Source organism: Ambystoma mexicanum, chromosome 4p (assembly GCF_040938575.1).
Source record: "Ambystoma mexicanum isolate Mex_15411 chromosome 4p, UKY_AmexF1_1, whole genome shotgun sequence".
Classification (NCBI taxonomy): domain Eukaryota; kingdom Metazoa; phylum Chordata; class Amphibia; order Caudata; family Ambystomatidae; genus Ambystoma; species Ambystoma mexicanum.
Genome location: NC_090927.1, coordinates 279,113,259 through 279,133,720, shown reverse-complemented (window position 1 = coordinate 279,133,720; position 20,462 = coordinate 279,113,259). Strand labels below are relative to the sequence as shown.

At 47.8% G+C, this 20,462-nt stretch overlaps 1 protein-coding gene across 5 annotated transcripts in view; it reads left to right on the top strand.

The window, feature by feature from the left end:
- Nucleotides 1–20,462, top strand: part of LOC138453201 (adhesion G protein-coupled receptor F5-like) — a 584,850-nt gene that overhangs the window by 143,443 nt on the left and 420,945 nt on the right. For 4 of the 5 annotated variants that reach the window (XM_069605826.1, XM_069605823.1, XM_069605825.1 and 1 more), the window contains one exon: nt 7,110–7,259. In XM_069605826.1, coding sequence (XP_069461927.1) covers nt 7,155–7,259 — 105 coding nt within the window. In that variant the 5' untranslated portion in view covers nt 7,110–7,154. Of the gene's footprint in view, nt 1–7,109; nt 7,260–20,462 lie in introns of those variants that run through there. The other variant, XM_069605827.1, reaches the window with a different exon arrangement.

The window sequence follows — 20,462 nt, the reverse complement described above, 5'->3', positions numbered from 1 at the left end:
GTGTCCTGGAGTCAGAGGGCGACATGAATGGAAGTGTAGGTGAAAGGGCCTATGGCTTCACCCTCAGCCATCCCCATAGCCCACAATCCATAGTGCATCATTCACAGAAGGCAATATGGAGGAGTCTCGACACAATTGAGCAGTGCAGGTGCAACACCTGCAGTCATTCAGAGACTCTGTTCAGGGTGCCTGACAGAGGATTGCGAGGGCCATGGACCAGGAACAACGACAGTCTGCAGTTACATCTGCCACCCTGACTGTCGTAGGATGGAGGGTGAGGGAGATGACAGAGGGAATTTTGGCTTTTGCTGAGGCAGTGCATGTCAGCATGCTTCTGACAGTCCAACACATCCAAGGGCCTAAGTCAGACCAGTCCACCTCTGTCACACCGATGAAGGAATCTGTGCCTAGCACCGCAAGTCACAGCTCCTTGCAGCATCTGGCTCAAACAATGCTGGAGTAGGCTTGCAAGGGCGAGCGGCCATGCAAGTGACTGTAGATAGATCTCATTACATAGCCACAAGGGAGGTGGGGGCACAGGTGTTTTGGGATGTGCTGGTAAGTGTGGAGGGCATTTTGGGGATTGTGTTTTGGGGGTGGGTGGGGAGGGAGTGTGGGGATAGAGCTTTGGGGAGGGTGAGGTTGGTGGGAAGGGGGTGTTTGGGTTGGCATTTTTGGGGAGGGGGAGGTGGGTGGGGAGGCAGTGTTGGGGATGGTGTTTTGGGGATGGTGTTTTGGGGATGGTGTTTTGGGGTTGGTGAGGTGGATTTTGATGCCGTTTTCACATTTAAAAAATGAGTACTAGTTCACTTAAAGCAATCATAGGACATTCCTTATTGTGTGCATGTATTCTATTCATAACGCGACAAACTACAGCGGTGCGTAGCATGTGGATTTCAAAGTGCTCAAAATAAATACTTCATCAGTTCTTGCCAAACCACACGTACATCCATACCCTCTTCCCACTCACAGCGTGGAAGTTCAGCACCCACATGTAGTCAGTCCTCCTCTTCTGGGGGTGGCATGTCCTCATTAGGGGGCAGAGGGACATTTCGCCTGAAGTAAATGTTGTGCAGCATGGCACAGGCAAGAACAATTTGTCTGTCCTTCTCTGGCCTGTACATTAAGATTCCTCCAGTCTAGTGTAGGCACCGGAAATGAAGCTTCAATAGGTCAAATGTTTGCTCGATACAGAGCCTGGTCTGGACGTGTGCATCGTTGTAGGCTACCTCCTCTGGTGTCTGTGGATTTCACATGGGTGTCATCTGCCATGGTAGCTGGGGGTTTTCAGAGTCACCTGCAAGGGCAAAGGTTATAGGTGCCAATCACAGAGCGTTTTGGATGTGTTGCCTTTTACAAAGGCATGTTGATGGACACTCTGTGCATGCATTTTACAAGTATTGTCGTACAACATGATTTACCATCACAGTACTTGCATGTGGGGTCATTCACTATAGGGGAACATTTATTTTGTTGTGTAACACCATGCACACAGCTCACAGCCGGCACTCATCGCTTTCATGGTCTGTGATTGGCATGGCAGAAAGCCATGGTGCCTGTGTTGGGCCTGTGCTTTGCTCTCATGCATGTGTCCTGATGGGTGATTAGTTTACTTCTGCAGGTTTGTATTGTCTGCGTCTATTCCATGATGGCTTCACATACATGTTTACCTGCGTATATGGCATTACTCCTGCCAGTGGCGCATTCTTTTGGTGCAGTGTTGAACTGTGTCGTTCCATGTATAGGGATGTGAAATGTTGCATTGTTGATCCTGTAGTCCTGTGTGTTTGTTGCTAGCCTGTTTGGGCAATATTGATTGGCGACTTACTACTGCATTGTCAAACATGTCTAAGTCCTGTGAGTTATAGGCTGTCATGTGCAGGGTGAAAGGGCAGGTTCTACATGTACAGGGCTTAGAAAGGGTATGCATTATTCAGTTGCTGTAATGTCCCTAGCCCTCTTCACATGGTATTTCACTGGTGCTGCGAGATCAGTTTGTGTGATGGCACTTGTACTCACCCAACATCCCTCTCTGTTGCCCTCTGTGCCCCTCCATGTATACATCCAGTGTGCTGTCCCACAAGACCATGGCACTGTGTGTGGAACCACAGAAGCTGGCTCAGCAGTGTGTAATGAGGAGATCAAGAACATAGGTGACTGGACATTGAAGGAGTGATACTCCTTCCGATTGCGGTATACATCTTCAGAGGCTTGGGGTGCCACTAACAGTACATGGGTAAAGTTCAGAGCAGCAATCACATTGGGCATGTGGGCTGCTGCATAAAAACGTGCCTTCATGACATTCTCCAGTGCTGGGGTGATGGGCAGGGAGATGTGCCGGAAGACATGGCGTAGGAGGGCTTCCAGCACCTGCACAAGCACATTGGAAAATGTGGCCTAAGACATGCCTTGCAGCATGCCCACGGTGTGCTAGAAGGTGCCATTTGCAAAGAAATGCCAGACAGACACAATCTTCAGCACCGGGGTAAGGCAGTACTAATGGTGAGCCTGCTCTCTATGTCATCCTGGATCAGGGTGAGCAGCTCAGCAATGGTCTCCCTGTTCAGTCGGTACAGGGTGATTAGCTAGTTGTCAGTCAAGGTCCAGGGGGAAGGCCTGACCCGGGGTATGGACTCTCCTCCTCCTCCTCTCTGCGCTCTGTACCCTGTGTTGCTCTTACAGTCAGTGCAGTTCGATGCAGAGCAGGAGCAGCTGAATGTCCACATTCACAACAGCTAGTGGCAATATGGTGTTTGGAAGTGTGTTTGGGGAAGGTGTGTACCCTTCCTGAGTGGATTGGGTGCCCCTGTGGCCTGATTTCTATCACCTGTATGCATTTATTTCCACCTTTCTGCAGTGTATATTTGGCAGAATTATTGCCCATTGTTGGCATTATTTCAACTTAAATATGCCAGAAATACCGTTTATGATTTCAGCAGTAATTCCGCTGGCGGAATTAGTGCAAGGGCTAATTCCACCACATTTAACAAGGTTAGCTAAGTAGTCTATCATGGGTAGGTTTTAAAGTAACAGCAAGTAAAGTCAATCTCTAGAAGGGGTCTGCAATTTGGGTGCATAAAAGAGCCACAAACATGTTTGTGGTTGAGTCAATCCATTGGGTGTAATAATGTGCTCTCTGAAAGCAGAAAACAGGAAATACAGTGAGTAACCTCAACTACTACAGTGCAATCCTGAACTGTCTCACTTTCCAAAGCTTACATAACCGTTAGACTATTTATTATGTGTGCCTTATATAATCATCTGTGTGTCATATTGCCCGTGTTTTCTAACACACATATTGGGAACATGTTTGGCTCTCCTGCCCAATAAGATAAAGCAAAAATGTAAAAAATATCAAATACAGATAAAATGTTATCTTTTGAATTTCTTGAGCTGCCCTCTATTAATGTTTAATATTTTCTTAAGAAAAGTGCTAAACTGAGAGGCAAACATGTTACCAGACACATTCAGCAAATTGTATGTTCCCATTACACTCAGTGGGATTAAAATGAATGTTGAGGCTCTAAATATAGCTTCAAGTTTTCATTCATATAAATCTTTTTTTCTTGAAGACTACCATTGAAGTGACCCTTAAAAGTTGTCCTTTCCGTTCCCAAAAAAGCGCTAAAGCCCAGTCTTAAGGCCATCCTAGGCTGGATGGCTGATGATGCAAAACGGACAGATTTTAACTGCCATGGGTTTTCCCCCCAGTGCCAAGGCCTTTTTTGGTGATTTTGGTATTTCGCCATTCAATGCCTTCTAACATTTTCTGTTTCATTAACTCCTTAAGTGCCAAGGAGGAGGTATCTTGTCCTTGGCAACAGGGAGGTAATCCCAAGGACAGGCTACCTGGCCCTTGGCACTTAAGGGGTTAAATGTCTTCTCCTGGTTCACAAATCTGTCCACGATAAGGCACCACTGTATCTATCCCCCTCTATCCAACGCTACAAGCCTTCTCGTAATCTCTGCTCTGCCTCTTCGACTATCCTTGTGACTCCTCGACCTCCCTGTGCTTCCTCTTGCTTCTGCTCTTTCTCTCTTCTCTCTCCACTTGATTGGAATTCTCTTCCCCCAGACATCTGCGAAACAGTCCACATGCATTTGTTCAAAAGCAGACAAAAAACCTTCCTCCTCGCATTCAGGTTACTGCCTTAACCAACCTCTCATCTTCCTGCTAGCTAACACTTTTCACTTGCCTCTAACCTGCCTCTGTCTCTCACTTCCTCTGCCTCCACTCTAGCACTTCGCCCATCATAGTCTCATCCCGAGCATAGCTGGCCGTGCCGCCTACCTGCACTTAAAAATGTCCAGTGTTGGTTGTCCTTAATCTATGTATGTCCACGTATGTGTTGTCCCCAGTGCCCTCCACCACCTGGTCAGAATATCATTCAAACTCACGCCATTCTAAGAAGATCACTGCTTCCTGCCAAATCTGATTTCTTATTTATTGTACATTCTTTTGTGCTCAAAAGAGCATTGTTCCTCCTGTATAAATAAATAAATAAATAAATAAATAGATAATTCAAATAACTTTTGCTCTATTAGAAATTCTTTCAGGAAGGAAAAATATCTTGTTCGTGAAATACACTGTGTGTGTTATTGTGTAAGCACAGAAATCAAATTAATCAGTAATCAATAAACAATAACTCCAACCTTCCCTATCTTTTAACAGTAACCGTAACAGTAACCTTATCGGGATAAAATATCATACAATCGGAAAGATTTGCTATTATTTTCAGTATCTCAAAATGCTACTAGACCCCCTTCAACCTTATTCATTAAGAACTGACAAGCTAATTTGGATCCTGTTTGAGCATCATTGAGACACTCAGAGCCTCTTCAAAAGGCTCTTTAGCAAACCCTACCTAATTATTTTTGCACATATTCATCTCCATCATCCTTACAGCATCCTTGCTTGGTTCCAAATCTTGGTCCATAGGGCTGGGCTTGCCGACCCACCTGGTAGTAAATTCAGTTTGGAATTTCATGAAACCCACATTGAATATGCATGTAATGAGTATTAATATAATTCATTTCAGGGGTGGCTTTCAACCTGCTAAGTAGATGCCATTCCTCAAGCCCAAGAACATCAGAAAACAAACACGCTTTCCCTGTAGATTCCTGAGATATGGGCGGATGACAGTCTAATCCGCCCCTCCAAATTGGGTTCTCTATATATATCATTAAATGTTGTTGCTGTCCGTAGTATAATTCTGATGGTTCTCCATGGCATCCTATTGATTAAATTAAGTGTGGGGGGAATTATGATCTGTATATCACATATTTCACTGTTGGATGTCGCAAAATGTAAACCTGTGAGATGAAACAACGAAGTTTAGTGTTACTCAGATCTCAGTGGCCTCTACACTTAATTTAATCAATACAATGACATAGAGAACCAACAAGGTTGTATTAGAAACAGGGTCAACATGCAATTGCATTCCACAGAAAGATGTAACAGGGGTGTCTTTGTCTTACTCTCAGCATAGCTTTGACCCCTCTTTGGTACTTATTGACACATTCTATGCCCATGGATGTCACAGTCTCTGGCTCCTGTTGGGGTGGTTCCTGGATTTTTGGATCTTTGTTGCACATGGCTCTGATGTGTTCTTTTAAGAATACTTTGAAGATTGAATGAATATGTTGTAAGTGTTAAGACAGTTAACACATTGTTTAACTTAAACATGTTTCCAATTCGCATGCTTATGGAGTTTTGTATTTGGCCGGTTTACATAAATTTACTGTGCTGCTTTTATAAAGAGTCAGTCTTATTTCGGATCCAAGTGTCCACTGATCTAAATACTGCCATGAAACCTGGACATAGTTTAGGTTTGAAATTAGGAGATTTCTTGAAAAGAATTGCAGCACTGAATCCCAACATAATGGCCAATTAATTGTAAATATGTTATCCATTTCTTGACTGCAGCAATTGTAAGGTGTTACAAATCTGAAGGCACTAAAGCACAATTCTTCTTGAAATAACTGGCTTTAGGATTCGAAATTATTTCTGGAAGACATATGACTCCACCATGAAATTTAAATTTGCAACAAGAGGAATAACTCTAAAGTCATTGTACAACCACAGAAACCAAACGAAACAGTGATCAATACACATCAGCACCAACACATGGGCATATGTAAATGTATAGATGCTATAATTCCGTTTAAAAAATGTCATTAAATGTAAATATCAGTTTTACTTTAAAGTTTATTTTTGGTAAGAACCATGATTGTCTTCAGAAAGCACCTGTTTTTGGATTGAAACGTTTTGGCAGGTTTAGGATTTGTTGAATTAACCAATCACAAAGTGTTTGCATACATGCCATGTCTTTTTTCCAGTTTTAAACTATGTCGTGTTAGTCTGGAATTGAAATTATGCTCTGCATGCCTCTGTAGTATGTGTCATGGCGAGTGTGCTGCCACACCAGTGCCGGCACTATACAGTGCTATATGTTTGTGTTCAGACTCTGAGTAGTTAATAGTGATCAAAAGTGAGCGTCAATCAATTTATTTATGTATGAGTAATGGAGTTGCATAAATCACTACTTAGAAGGCAGGACCCCTTACTTCAACCCTCTCTAATTATAAACACTCGCTACAAGAAATGCGAGAACTCTACCATACACGCAAAGGCTATATTGAGCTGTAGTACTTAAAGGGCCTCATTACGACCCAGGCGGATTTCGCGGTGCTAAATGCACCGCGAAGCATGGCGGAAAGCCGCCGATAGCGCCATGGGGGTTGGCGGATTTACCGCCTCATTCCGACCTCGGCGGAGCGGTAAATCCCCAATCCCCATTCTGCCCTTCCCCATTCCCATTTTTGCCCCATAGGGTATAATGGGAGTGGGGAAGGAGTTAATTACGCCACCGTAAAATACGGTGGCGTAATTAACAACGAGGTCCCGTAGCGCCATGGTTTTCTCCGGCTGGTAAAACCAGGCGGAGAAAACCTCCATGGCGCTACGGGAACTCGTAGTATGGCGGAGAGGTACGCCATGCACTACGCTGGCGTAATACCCTCTCCGCCAGGGTCCTAATGAGGCCCAAAGTATTTTTCAAAAAGTACATAACCACATTTTCTCATATTATGTTTTGGTTTTCTTTCAGTGATGGTAATAAGTTAACTTGGTTGATCGAAAAGAAGGAACTAAAATGGAGTCCAGCTGGACCGTGGTTTGGTGTCCGGTGCTGCTTCTCATGACGGCATCAAGTGCAAGTGCATCAGAGTGGAAGTTAGAACCTCTTTTACATCCCATTGTAAGTACATTGAAATTATAACATACATTGGGTTTATTAAAAACCCACTCGTGGATTACCAAGGTTATCAATGCGTTTTCCTTGTATTGACAGCCTGCTTTATACAGTGTGAATGTGGAGTTTCGATCTGGAGTTCTAGCAACACTGCATATGTATGTTAAAAGGGCTGGTTATGCTTTGAGGAAATGTGGTTTTCACTTCAGCTCCAAAGCACAATTTAGGGCTTGAAAGAGTGACAGAAGTCTCTTGATCCATATGATTGGGCAGATGCCTGTTGACCCCATTTCACAGTGGGGAAGGGGAACAAGACAGGTGTCCATTGTCCCCTTTCAAGTGTCCCTTTGTGACATTTCAAAAAACATACGCGAATCAAATGTGCTCCTGTATGATTTTAAAGATGCAGACGACTTTCTGATACTGGTATCTAAACCTGAGAACATGATTGCCTCTCTTTACCCTGTACTTGGCATACATGGGGAATTACTAGGTCTTAGAAAAATGGATTAAAAATTGAAATGAGGGTATTGTCTACAAACATTTTATAAGACACAATTCAGTATATGTAATCCGCAGTGGGCCAAGGAAGGAACTAGGAATGTAGTAATCAGAACACCATACCTGTAAATATTTCAAATGTACTCGAAGGAGTAAGGAACATGTTTTTATTTAAGCTTAATGGGTACAATTGGTGCCATAACATAGGAGTGCTGACTTAGCCGCTCCATGCAGTCAACCATTTGACTGTATTATGGATGTATGCATGGGTCTCGATAGTCAATAGGTACATGCACTTCCTGTCTCAATCTCAGAATGAAAGGCAATGTACACATCTTTGGTTTCCTCTTAAGGAGGATGGCAAGAGGCTGCAAATAAGGCGTAACCGCTGTTTTAGCAACGTGCACAGATGAGGAGTTGACTTTCAGAACTTTGAGAACTACATGCCAGGCGCTGTTATAGTCCAGCTCGTGAAATGAGTGACCCAGAATGGATTGGCATAGAAGAGGATATGGGAAAGACCTTTCATCCCTGTGATGCCATATACATGATCAGAAAGTTCAGGAGGACTGGTACACAGACCATGATCAATTACTCTATTAGGGACTGGAGGCAAGTTAGGCTGGTGAGGAACTATTTTAAACAGTCACTGATCCTACCTATTGTTTACCCTATCTGGGGTAATCATACAATCATACAAGGGCACTGTACAAAGAAACATGGTGCTCAGAAGCTCTACTAGGGGAGGTGGTGCCGCTCTTGGGGGTTCAAAAGTTGAAGCACATGACTGTGACAAATATTGCTAGAATGCTTGGTGTCGTTTACTGAGCTTATTTCAGCAGTGATGCTACATGGCTCAATTTCTTGAAAAATACCATTTGAAATTGAGCAGTAACTGTACAAAATCAGATGGAGCAACGCCTCCGAGTTCCAGCGACTGATGCTTATTCACACTAAATTTGCATTCAGTGAAAAAGTAAGGTTTTGGTTGAACCTGAAATATTTGGTGCACAATATAGTTTTAAAATGGGTCTGGTCCTGGCCTAAGTTAAATGAACTCATGATATTAGCCTGTGATTTAGGCTGGGAATTTAGTGGTGCGGCTGGTACTTGCGTCTTTTGTTTTGATCTTGCGGGGGAGTTTGTTCGTGCTAGCGGCAGAGACTCCAACAAAGTGAATTGTTGATATGGTTTCCTATGGCCAGAATGCCCCCTGTGACTATATTGAATTGAGTCCAACTTTACACTCATGCTAATGGTGGACAGGCAGAGCATCCGCTTATGCAAAGAAAGGTACGCTACAGCCATAAAAACAAGAGACCACCAGTTGAGCAATTGTCTTCACAACTTAATGCGTTAGCATTTTTGGAGAACATGATGCATTCCCGCAGGGGAGCATGGGTAAATAATAGAGCATCCATTTACTGATCCTTCTTCTTAAATCAGTTCAGTGTTTCTTGTTCATGACCAGGCCAAAGGTGGGCCAGGCATAGAAGAGCAGAATGGGGTGGCTTTCTATGGATCATCTTCATCGCCTTCCCTGCTGTGTAGATCACTAAGAGCCTTTGATTCATTAATTAACCATTCATAACGCACTTAATGCCGGAGACCACTCTCTAAGCGTGGGATCCAAAGGAACCTGTGTTGGATTGCTTCCATGACAAATGCGCAGCCCCCAAGACAAATGCGCGGCCCCCAAGCTATTCTCCCGACCCCTGATTACATTACTTACAGGCTATTTCAGGACATGTTTAAAGTTCACAGCTCCCTAAATGTATGTGTTAATCTTGTATCCTGTTTTGTAATTATGTGATAATCCCTGAACCATTTCTGTCTAATAAAAAAAGGCAGCTAAACTACCAAAAGAAAGATTCTACATTACCATGATATATGATATGATATGATATGATATGATACCATAAACCTAGCCACACCTTTCTTCTTGGTCACTGTATGCTCTTGCATGCATGCAGTAAATATCAGGCCATAAATTATAACATTTCCAAAAAGATAAACACCTTATATATCTCTCCTACAAAGGTGTGCTCAAGGCTCCCTGTGGTGCCCTTGTTTCCTGTTCCGGTAGTGAGCTCACCCTGAGGCTTCACCAAGCAAGAGGTCCCCGGGAATGCAGGAAATTCAAGCACCGTGCACAGCACTCAATACCAGAAAACTATTGGGGGAGAAAAAAATAAGAATATGCGTCACCCTCTAATAGGAATCGGAGATGTGTCCCAGTAATAAAGGTCTACTCTAGAGGCCCTTTCAAATATATTGTAATTGGAAACATGTTCAGCATATGGTTTGAGTGTTGAATTGGGTCTTTGTTGCAGTTCCGGGCAGGGGTGTAGTGGTAACCAAAAGAGGCCCTGGTAATAACAGGCCCCATATTACACATTTTCACTAAGCCCAACCCTTTTCCTATGAAGAAATGTGGAAATAAAAAAAGGTTACCAAACAAAAGAGGCCCGTGGGTGCAGAGCGGGAAATCTCCAGAGTTCCCCCATAGGCCAGTCCAGCCCTGGTTCCGGGATAAGGAGTCTGGGAACTGTAGGCTGTCGGTGGGCCAGGCCAGGAAGCGGTGGAGATTGGTTAAGGCAAAGGAATCCACCTGTGCACCTAGAAACTGTTCCGGTGCAGAGTTCAGTCAGAGTGAGGCAGGTCAGAGGCAGTGTCTGGTGGAGGCAGGACCTCACTGACCTCCCTGGATGACCTTGCTTGGTGCTCTTGAATCTCCACAGAGGGCATGCCCTTCCAGAGACAGGAACGTGATTTGAGGTGCTCAGATTGATGTAGCGCTCTCTTTGTGGATTCCTGAAAAGAGGTCTTTCGCAGAACTATTCATTCGAGCCAGAGCCTGGACACAATTGGATCCAAATTGGTTTGAAAACTTCATGTCGGCGCTAATATAGCTCATTGTGAGGAACTCCAATGGCTTCTTTTTGAACGTGAACAGGTCCCATACTGGGCTTGAACATGGCTTGGTTTCTTTTGAATGAGCTCAGGCACTGCCCAGTGCAATTCCTGGTTTCCGTCGACAGGGTCTCTATTTCAAACAGACTGGGCCAGTTGCTGTCAGTCTGGCAATGTTTCTGTTTTCCTGCCAAAGCGCGTATCAAGTAAATACCCAGTGCTCCTTGGATCCCTGCTATTGTTTTTGAGAAATTGCAGTAAGAAATATGTGTTAGACTACATTTCAAAACAAACAGTGGGACCGTTTTGACAGAGATAGACTCCTGATAACCTCGTTGAAAGAAACGAAAATGCATCGTTTTGTGTGGCTGTATAGCTGGTTTAACGGCCCCAAATGAATGTACTAGGCTGTGTTCACAGTCAAAGGCTCTTGTGTTTCACTTGGGAAAACGATTGCATATTGTATACAGATTCAGGACCACATATTTCATAGTCGTTCTGTCGTATCTTCTTTTGGCTTTCCACATTTTGCTCTGCAACATAATATTTATCTATATTTTTAGTGTTGGTTATTAGGTGGTGCTAAAGTGACACCTATAAACCAAAATTATTGCATTAGAGTAGATCTAGGGAGAAATGGTGTATGTGAAGGGACACACAGCTTGTACGTGCTGTTTGGATTTTTCTCACCCATTGACTGCCTAGGTCCATTATAAACCACTGCCATTCCCACTCAATTCCTGCCTCTCCCCACCCAAATAAGGTCCTCCCAGGATCTCAAGCTAGGTTTTTCAAGCCTTACCATCAATTTGTATGCTCAAAGTGCCTGTAGTGGTTTTGCAAAGCAGCCTTCTGAGAGATAATGACTTACAGGCCGATTCATGGAATTAATGTGCGCTGAAAATTTCCGCGCAAGCGTGTGAAAGTGTGCGAATTGCAGCGCAAGTGTAAAAATCACAGCGAAACCCGTGCACAGCGATTCATGGAAGTCCGTACACGTGTAAATCCATGGATGTGCGCTAAAATCCTGCATGGCGCACGCTGCCGCACACGTCTCCAAACAGCGTGCGCTACGCGCACAGCAAAAGCGCACATAGCGCAGCGCACACAACAAAAGTAGGCCTAACACAGGGCGTAACACGCGGAATGGGGAACAACGGGTCAAAATGTGAGCGTCACGGGGGAAGTACAGGAGGCATATGCGCGGAACGCCCACACCCGTGCCTACAACACGTATTCATGGAATCGAACGGGGCTAACGCGTGCGCCAAAAAAGACGCGCTAATCCGGACACATGTACGCCAGCAGGAAGCAGGCGTATGTGGACACGCGCACAAAAACAAACAAGCTCAGACGCTACGATGAATATACCGTTCCTCGCAGCAGTGGTCGTGGGATACCGCAGGAGGAGGAGGAGGAGGAGGAGGATAGTCAGGGCCAGAATTTTTACACCCAGAACCAGCCTTTTTGTGATGCCTGATGACCAGGTGTATGGGAGGTACAGGTTTCCACCTCACATAATACTCTACCTGGTGAGTGAGTGGGAGGATGACCTCACATCACCCACCTTGTGCTCCCAAGCACTGAGCCTCTTGGAAAAGGTGCTCAATGTACTGCACTTCTTAGCCACTGGTTCATTTCAGCGGACAAGTGCCGTAGTGGGGGGGGTGTCACAGGCCACGCAGTCACGCTGCCTGCACCAGGTGTTGGCCATCATGACTGCATGCCCATCAGTCCGCAGGCACATATACCTGCCCAGAACACCTGCAGAAAGGCAGGCTGTCGTCCAGGATTTTTACGGGGTGGCACACTTCCCCAAAGTGCTAGGTGCCATTGACTGCACCCATCGGGCTCTACGTCCTCCCAGGGCAACTGAGCACATCTACAGAAACCGCAAGCACTGGCATTCCATTAACGTGCAGGTAGTATGTGATGCCAAGGGAATCATCACCTCATTATATGCCAACTATCCAGGGTCCACCCATGACAGTTTCATTTACAGAATGTCAACCCTAAACCGGGACCTAGAAGCTGGGCGGCATGGCGATACATTGCTGCTTGGTGAGTATAAATGCCCCTGCAAATACATGCATGTCAGATACTGAGTAATGTCACAACCCCACTAATGATACCCATCATCACCTACCCAGGGGACAGTGCCTACCCTCTGAGCACCCACATGATGACGCAAATTCGGAACCCCACCACACCACCCGAGGTAAGATACAACACAGCCCATATTGCAACCAGGGGCATAGTGGAGCGCACATTCGGAGTGCTCAAGTCACGCTTTCGCTCCCTTGACCGCTCTGGTGGGCATCTGTTATACACGCCCCCAGTAGTGTGTAGGACCATAGTGGCAGCATGTGTCCTGCACAACGTTGCATCACGCCGGGGCCTGCCGGTGGACATGGTGGTGCCCCCACATCCCCAACCACATGCACGGCCGCTGCGCACGGGAGGGGAAAGGGCACATGGTGAGGCAGCCCGTACGCAGCTGGTGGCTAATTACTTCACCTGAAATCACACCCCTATGGAGTGGACACAGCCCTGGCACGTACCAGCTGACAATCAATGATGATGACATAAGGAACACTTAACTGTCACAACCATACCCGCCTGAAATTGGTCACCTGGAAGTGTTACATTGTGTGCATCCCTACCTACCCAAAGACAACCAATGCTGTGTCACAAAAAGAAACACATTTATGCTGCATGAATGACTACCCACTTGCAAAATACAACATGAAAATAGCGCCATGTCACCCAACTCCTCCCCATCTCCGCCATCCAACACACCATGGCATGTCCTGCAATGTGAAAGCAAACAAAGGAATGCACAACACATGACACAAGTGTCACAAAGTGCACTGTCCCAAATGGAAACAGGCCACAGACAATATACTTCCAGTAACCAATAACAAACAGCACACATGACGAAATACTTACCAGCAACACAATACAGCAACACAGCATGAAACATTGCCAAAATATGACAGTACAAACTCAAAGTAATGTCAGTCATACAACCTCAATAAGCCAGCACATCGACCCCTTCCAACTCCAGAGTGTTGCTGTCAGGCAAATGTGTCAGTGTACTGCATACAACATGAACTGCATCTGCAAAGGAGACGGCCTTGTGAAGATATGAAGAAGGTATCTGCGGATAAGGAGGAAGACATGGATGCACAAGCACATATCAATACACCATGCAGTGTTCAATACAAAAACAAACCCCACTAGGGATGTCCACACAGTTATGACTACAGACTCTCCACACACTCATGGGAGCCCAATGTCACTGTGTAAGTCACTGTCACTTGGTCACACCCTTTGCAAGCCCATGGAAACGGGAAGCAGGAGGGGTGTGTGTCAGGAACCGAAGCATCTAATCCAAACACAGGACAAGCCTGCATGTGCCCAGCCGGAATACACAGTGGATGCCCACCGGAGCCACACAAGGCAACACTGGGCCTCATTAGGACCCTGACACTAAGTGTTTTAACGGCGCCGTAAAAGGCTGCGGTGCCGTTAAACACTTAGCGCCTTACTACGAGGTCCCTTTGCGGGACCCGACCTGAACGGCTGGTCTAGACCAGCCGTTAAAGTAGGGACCCGCAAAGGGACCTTGGTGCTAAGTACGGTACTGCAATTTGCGGTACCGTACTTAGCGCCTTCCCCATTCCCATAGAGCCCAATGGGGCGAAAAATGGGAATGGGGAAGGGCCATGGTTCAATGGGGAATTACCGCACCGCCAACCTTGGAATGGGGTGGTAATTGCCCATTGAACCATGGCGGACCCGTTACAACACCGGCACCAACCATGGTGCTAATAGCGCCATGGTTTAGCACCGGTGTTGTAATGAGGGCCACTGTAAAAAAAAAAAGAAAATGTCCATGTGGGGGTTGGGGGGGGAAGGCCACCCAGGAGGTCTGAGGACAGGGTCCACACCAACACCCACCTGTGTGGATGTTGCGAGAAAAAAAAACACCTCCATGGGCTAATGGCCTGCACGGCTACGCTACTGTGGGAGAAGTGCTGCTGTCGCTCTCATCACCCTCTGCTGCTCCATCAGGAGGTGGTGGTGCTATGGGAGGCAGCCCACGCAAAGCCCTGGTATGGTCCTCCATGGCAGCAAGCATGCAGGTGTGGAAGGTCTCGTTCTGGAGGATGATAGTACGGAGATCCCCATGCAGCCAGCTGAGAGCGAACGCGTGAGCCGCTCCAGCTGCTGTTCTGTCCTCAAATTTGTGGAAGCCTCAAGTTCAACAAGAGTCTCCCTGAGGTTATGGAGTTCTACCCTCAGGGCTTCCCTGTGGCCCTGTGACTCTACAGAAATGGCTTCCCGCAGAGTCTCCAGTGCCGCCCGTCGGTCCCTGTTGGACGCCAACATGTCTTCCCAGTGTGATTGGCAAATGGAGTCTGTTGCCTGCTGTTGTTGCTCCATCTGCCTTTCAGGGGGGATAATGGAAGTGGCCACCCTCTCCATTGCCTGAGCCATCATTTCAACTGATGCTGCCTGTTGGGTTGCCATACTGTACATGGAGATTTCCCATACAGTATTGCCTGGTGGCGTACGGCCACCGCGTCGGCAGGCACCACACCTGTTCGGGGCAAGGTGATCTGCACCTTGCTGTGCTGGCACTGCCTGAGGCTGCAGGACTGCAATCCCCCTCTGATCTGCTGGCCCAGGAACAGGATCAGATGTTGTGGAGTGTGACCCTGAATCCGTAACCGCCAAAGGCAGACTTACCAACACTGATATCCCCATAGAGGGTTCTACCCCTGGTGCAGGTGGGTTGGACAGAACAGAATCCCTGCCAGAAACACTCACCTGCGACGGCACATAAGCCTCATCATCCGATTCAGCACCTGAATAGAGCTCTGGGGAGATGCACCCAGAGACACCCCTGGACAGTATGGTCTGCAGTAAGATTGGGTCTTCACTCACCACCACACCACGTCCCCCACTGGTGCCCGGTCATGCCTGAGATTCCTCCTGGGTCTGCACCATCTCCTCAACCTCAACAGCATCAAGTGCGTCATCACCTGCAAAAACATGAAAGACAAAAAATGGAGACAGGCATTAGAACCATAGCACACACATAGGCCTGACAAGCTAGAGTTTGGTACATGATTTACACATGTTCCACATGACTATAACCCTGGCATGCATGCACTGTCACTGAGTTGGAAGGGGAGGCAAAAAGCAGACACTGATGACACCAAGATGGAAAAGCAACACAATTGCTGCATGCTGGGTAGCACTGGCATCACACATTATCCTGTGAGTGGCATGTCCAATACACATACATGACACATGCCAGCACACAGATGGCATGTAGCATAGCCATGGTACATTTGACAAGTACAGCCATATGTCAGTGAACGAGTACTGTCAGCCATCCATGTGAGATGGACATGATGAGATGAAAAATGCTACATAGTGTGACAAAATATGCATGTGCCACTCACTGCAACACATCCAATGTACAAGAATACAGTGATTGCAGGCAGATGTACACATCAATGGTTGGTCACTTAAGCTTGACAGGAAACAACTATCATGTACCAAATACAAACAGGCACCAAGAATCAATGTGAGCAGGCCAATACTCAATCAACCTGAATGGTCTAATCATTCACATAACAAGGTAACAAATGTGGGCCAATGTGGGGTGTAATCAATGACAGAAGCATGTCACATATGTGACAATAGGGCTGAAAAATGCATTGCAAAAGTGGGACAATTGAAACAATCAGCCTGAATGAACACTGAAAAACTCTGATGACAGTTCAAGGGCAACTGCAGTAATGTGGCGCTAAATGGCTACTGTGGGCAGAAGGGATACTGTCATACCCAAATCCAAGGCCGGTGAATGTTTTGGAAGAAGCACATGGGTGACCCATACCACTCAGGTGCACACACCCTCACCTGGCACTCAATCAGAACCCGTCACCCACACAACATACACATGGATTACACACACATGCATGGGCACTCACCGGACAATGCGTCGTAATCTGGTAGGTCTCCCAGGCCCCGGATCTGTTCCTCTGTGTCGAAGGTTCCAGCAACAGACTCATGTTCAGTGAGTTGGTTGTCCTCTTGTGGAGACCCACCTCAATTCACCAGAGTAGAAGCATGATTTGAGGCCAGCTTGTTCTTTGCTCTGCGTTTCAGGTCATTCCACCGCTTGTAGCAATCATCAGCTGAGCGTCCCACAAATCCAAGGGCACTAATGATGTCCGCGATGGTCTGCCAGTGTGCCTTACGTTGACCAGGTGTGGTCTTGCACCCTGCAGTCACCACCATTTCGCGGCTATGTGCCGACGCATAGGCCACTAGTGCATCAAGTTCGGCATCATTGAAGCTGGGCTTCCTTGACGTGCCAGAGTGTGTAGCCGTGTCTGGGGTCTCAGCCTGTAGTGCCAGAGCACCCTTCTTCCTCTTTTTCAAATGTGGTGCGGATCCTGAGTGGCTTACGCCGCTCCTGTCAGTAGGGGCAGAAGCTCCGGTGGACTGGGTACTATGAGTGTGGGAATGCACAATGACCATAGGACTTGGTGCAGGCATTGGCTGCAGGGTGATGTTGGCAGGGGCAACGTCTGTTTGATGGACCGGGACCGACACTGTCCCAGCTGGGAGACTCAGAGCTGGGGTGGATCGAGCTGCAGCTGGCGCTGCAGCCTCCCCACCCTGCCGACTTGAGGCAGCAGATGACATAGCTGCCCCAGATCCACGTGGCTTGGTGACACCAACTTGCACCGCCACACGTGGCGTAGACTTGCTGACCTGGAAGTCAGCCTGGGAGTCATCCTGTGCCGCTTCAGGTGCCACAATGGGCTGGTCCAACAAGGGCTGAGCTGGGATGGTGTCAGCTACGTTTCCCCCAACCATGGGGTGGGGGGGCATGGTTGTCCCTGATTGCTCCTCCACACATGGGGGTCAAGGGGCACCCTGCAAATCCTGGCCACGTCCCCTACCGCGCCCACCACGCCCACCTTTGTCTCCCTTACCGCTTGGTCGCCTCCCAACCATGGCACTGATGTTGTTGTGTGTATGGGAGTAGCAGTAAACAATTGTCCTGGGCAATTGGGGGTGAAATGGGTAGGGTACTAGATGGAATTTGTACCCTAGTGCTCTAGCAAGGCTGTCTGTGACCTCTGGGGGAAGATGACGGGTCACGCAACGCACAGGCACCCCAAAAACAAAAAATAATGTGCACGCAACCCCTCGTAGACTACGTGGAAAAATTAACCTGCACTACGCTGTGGCACCCAGAAACACAAAAATCAGCATACGTGTGTTACACGCAGCCTACAATGACCTCTGAAGGGATACGCGACACACGGGGCAAGCACAGTTGGTAAATACGTGTGTGACTCACCGTCTGCCTGGAAAAAGAACATGAAAAAGATGCACGTGTGTGCGTTGGCAACACCCCCGCCAAAAGAAGAATTGTACGCTGTCTGAGGAGACAGGACAAAAGAAGAAGTGAACGCTGTTTGAGGAAACAGGCCCAACAAAAAAAATGAATGCTGTCAGAGGTAACGAACTTGAAACGCTGTGAAGTAATCGCGTGTGAACCGACGAAGTACAGAATTCACCCACTCGCTCTCCACGAAAAGCACGTACAAGGAAATGGCGTCCTACACGTACCTTTTAAACCGGCCCACACATATAACGTCACTTACGCGTGTAGGCGCTAAGGCCCTTTCCTCCAATTACACGAGCTGACACTCGGACGTGCAGTTTTTGCACGTGTACGATGAACATGCACCCGTGTTGAGGGAAACACCCTTGCGCGTCACGTCACAGACGCATAGGCCCTTTCCTCGGATTACACGCATTCGCACAGGGATGTGCAGTTTTTTGACACACCCCGAACCACTATGCCCACGTCAGGAGGGAAACGCCCATGCGTGTAACGTCACAGACGTGCTTACGCACTAAGGGCCTTTCCTCGAATTACACGCAGACATGAAAGATTTTCACGTGCCAAATCACTCCGTATCAAGCTGGCCACGCAACAACACATGGAAGACCACGCTCCTGCCCAGAAGGCCAAATTACTGCGCTCCAGAGCCCCGAGCACACTCCCACCTGCCATCTGCTGCTGCCTGCCTGCTGCCCACGTGCCCTGCTATTTGCTCCCTGCACATCATCCATCTGCAGGGCTGCAGTTGGTGTGACCACCCCTGCTGGAACTGAAGACTCCCGACTGGGATACCATCGCTCCACAGCCCAACCCCAGGACCCAGTTGCCCACCCACACCTGCCTCTGGGGTTGCCATGTCGGGCACACCACCATCTGGCACCACTGGCAACCCCCAGCCAGAGAGGCAATGGGCCACCAGCTTCAGTGCCAGGGAAGTTGGTGTCCTGGTGGAGCAAGTCCTGGGGCAGTATGATGCGCTCTCTGGAAGTTTTCGCGCCGACTATGAAGGACGGACCAGGATCTGGATGGACATCGTGACTGCCATCAACGAGGAGGGGGTGGCAGTCCGTGACTTCAAACATGTCAAGAAGCGCTGGGAGGACTTCAGGTCCAGGACCCACGACAAGGCCCGGTGCCTCTTGAAGGCAGCGGATGCCAAGAGGCGCAGCGCCACCTGTCTGACCACCAAATGAGGGTCCTAGAACGCATATGCCCAGCGCTCCACATCCAGGTCTTTGAGCGGCAGACCCGTCTGGAGTAGAGCGGTAAGTGTACATGCATACTGATTGGACGCTGTGTGTGTCGTGGTGTGCCAGTAGTGTGCAGGTTGCACATGTGTTTTTGTAGGGCCATGTATGGATGTGTATGTACAGGGGCGTGAGGCTGACACATGCGAGTCCCCTCATGTGTGAGACACATGGATGGTGTATGTGTGGGTAAGCATGCAGGTCAAATGCAAATGTGGGAGCACACATGTTTGAATTACTGTGTATGTACGTTGGCATGGTTGTGGTGTCACACATGGATGTTGGTTGCAGCTGCATGTATCTGCACTGTTTACGTGTGCATGTGTGTGTATTTGACAAGTGTGCAACTGTGATGCAACATGGATGCATGTGACACTGATATGTAGAAGGCTGAATGCCAGATATGACGTGGATGGTGATCTCAGCACTGCAACAGTTGGTGGAGATGTACACATGCTTGTAATTGTGGTGGCGTGTGCGCATGTCTTGTGCACTCCCTGTGTTTCATGTGATGTCAGGCTCACCTTCGGCTTCTCATGCTGTTGTATGTGTATGGATGGTGCTGCCTGGTGCGATATTGCTGTGGAATTGCTCATGTGTGTGAGTTGAAATGACATGTGTGTTGGGGATTGTGATGCCATGTCTGAAGTTTGACACTGCCACTCATATGCAACTGTCATGTGTGTATTAGTCCATTGTACAGTGCCCTGATGCCTATGTCCTATCTCTCCCTATCTGCAGCGTCAACTGATGAAGAGGGCGGAGAGGGTGCTGTGGAGCAAGGCGGCAGGGATCGCACCACCAGCCGGAGACGCAAGGCCCGGCTCCCCTGCCAGGTTGTCATCTCGTCAGGGAGTGAGGAGTCCGGTGCCGCGTCCCAGGCCGCAGCTGTCGAGGGTAGGTCCAAGAGGCGGAGGTCGTAGTTGGACTCCTTGGCAGCAGAAGGGGCAGCTGAGACCCCACAGGGTCCGGTGGAGGAAGATGGCACGGAGTCATCCAGGTTGGTGGGGGGTTTGGTGGAGGACAAGGCCGTGGAAGGGACAGACACGGGGTCTGGAGGTGGGGATTCCACTGGTGCTAGTGGTGCAGTGCAGGGGCAGGGAC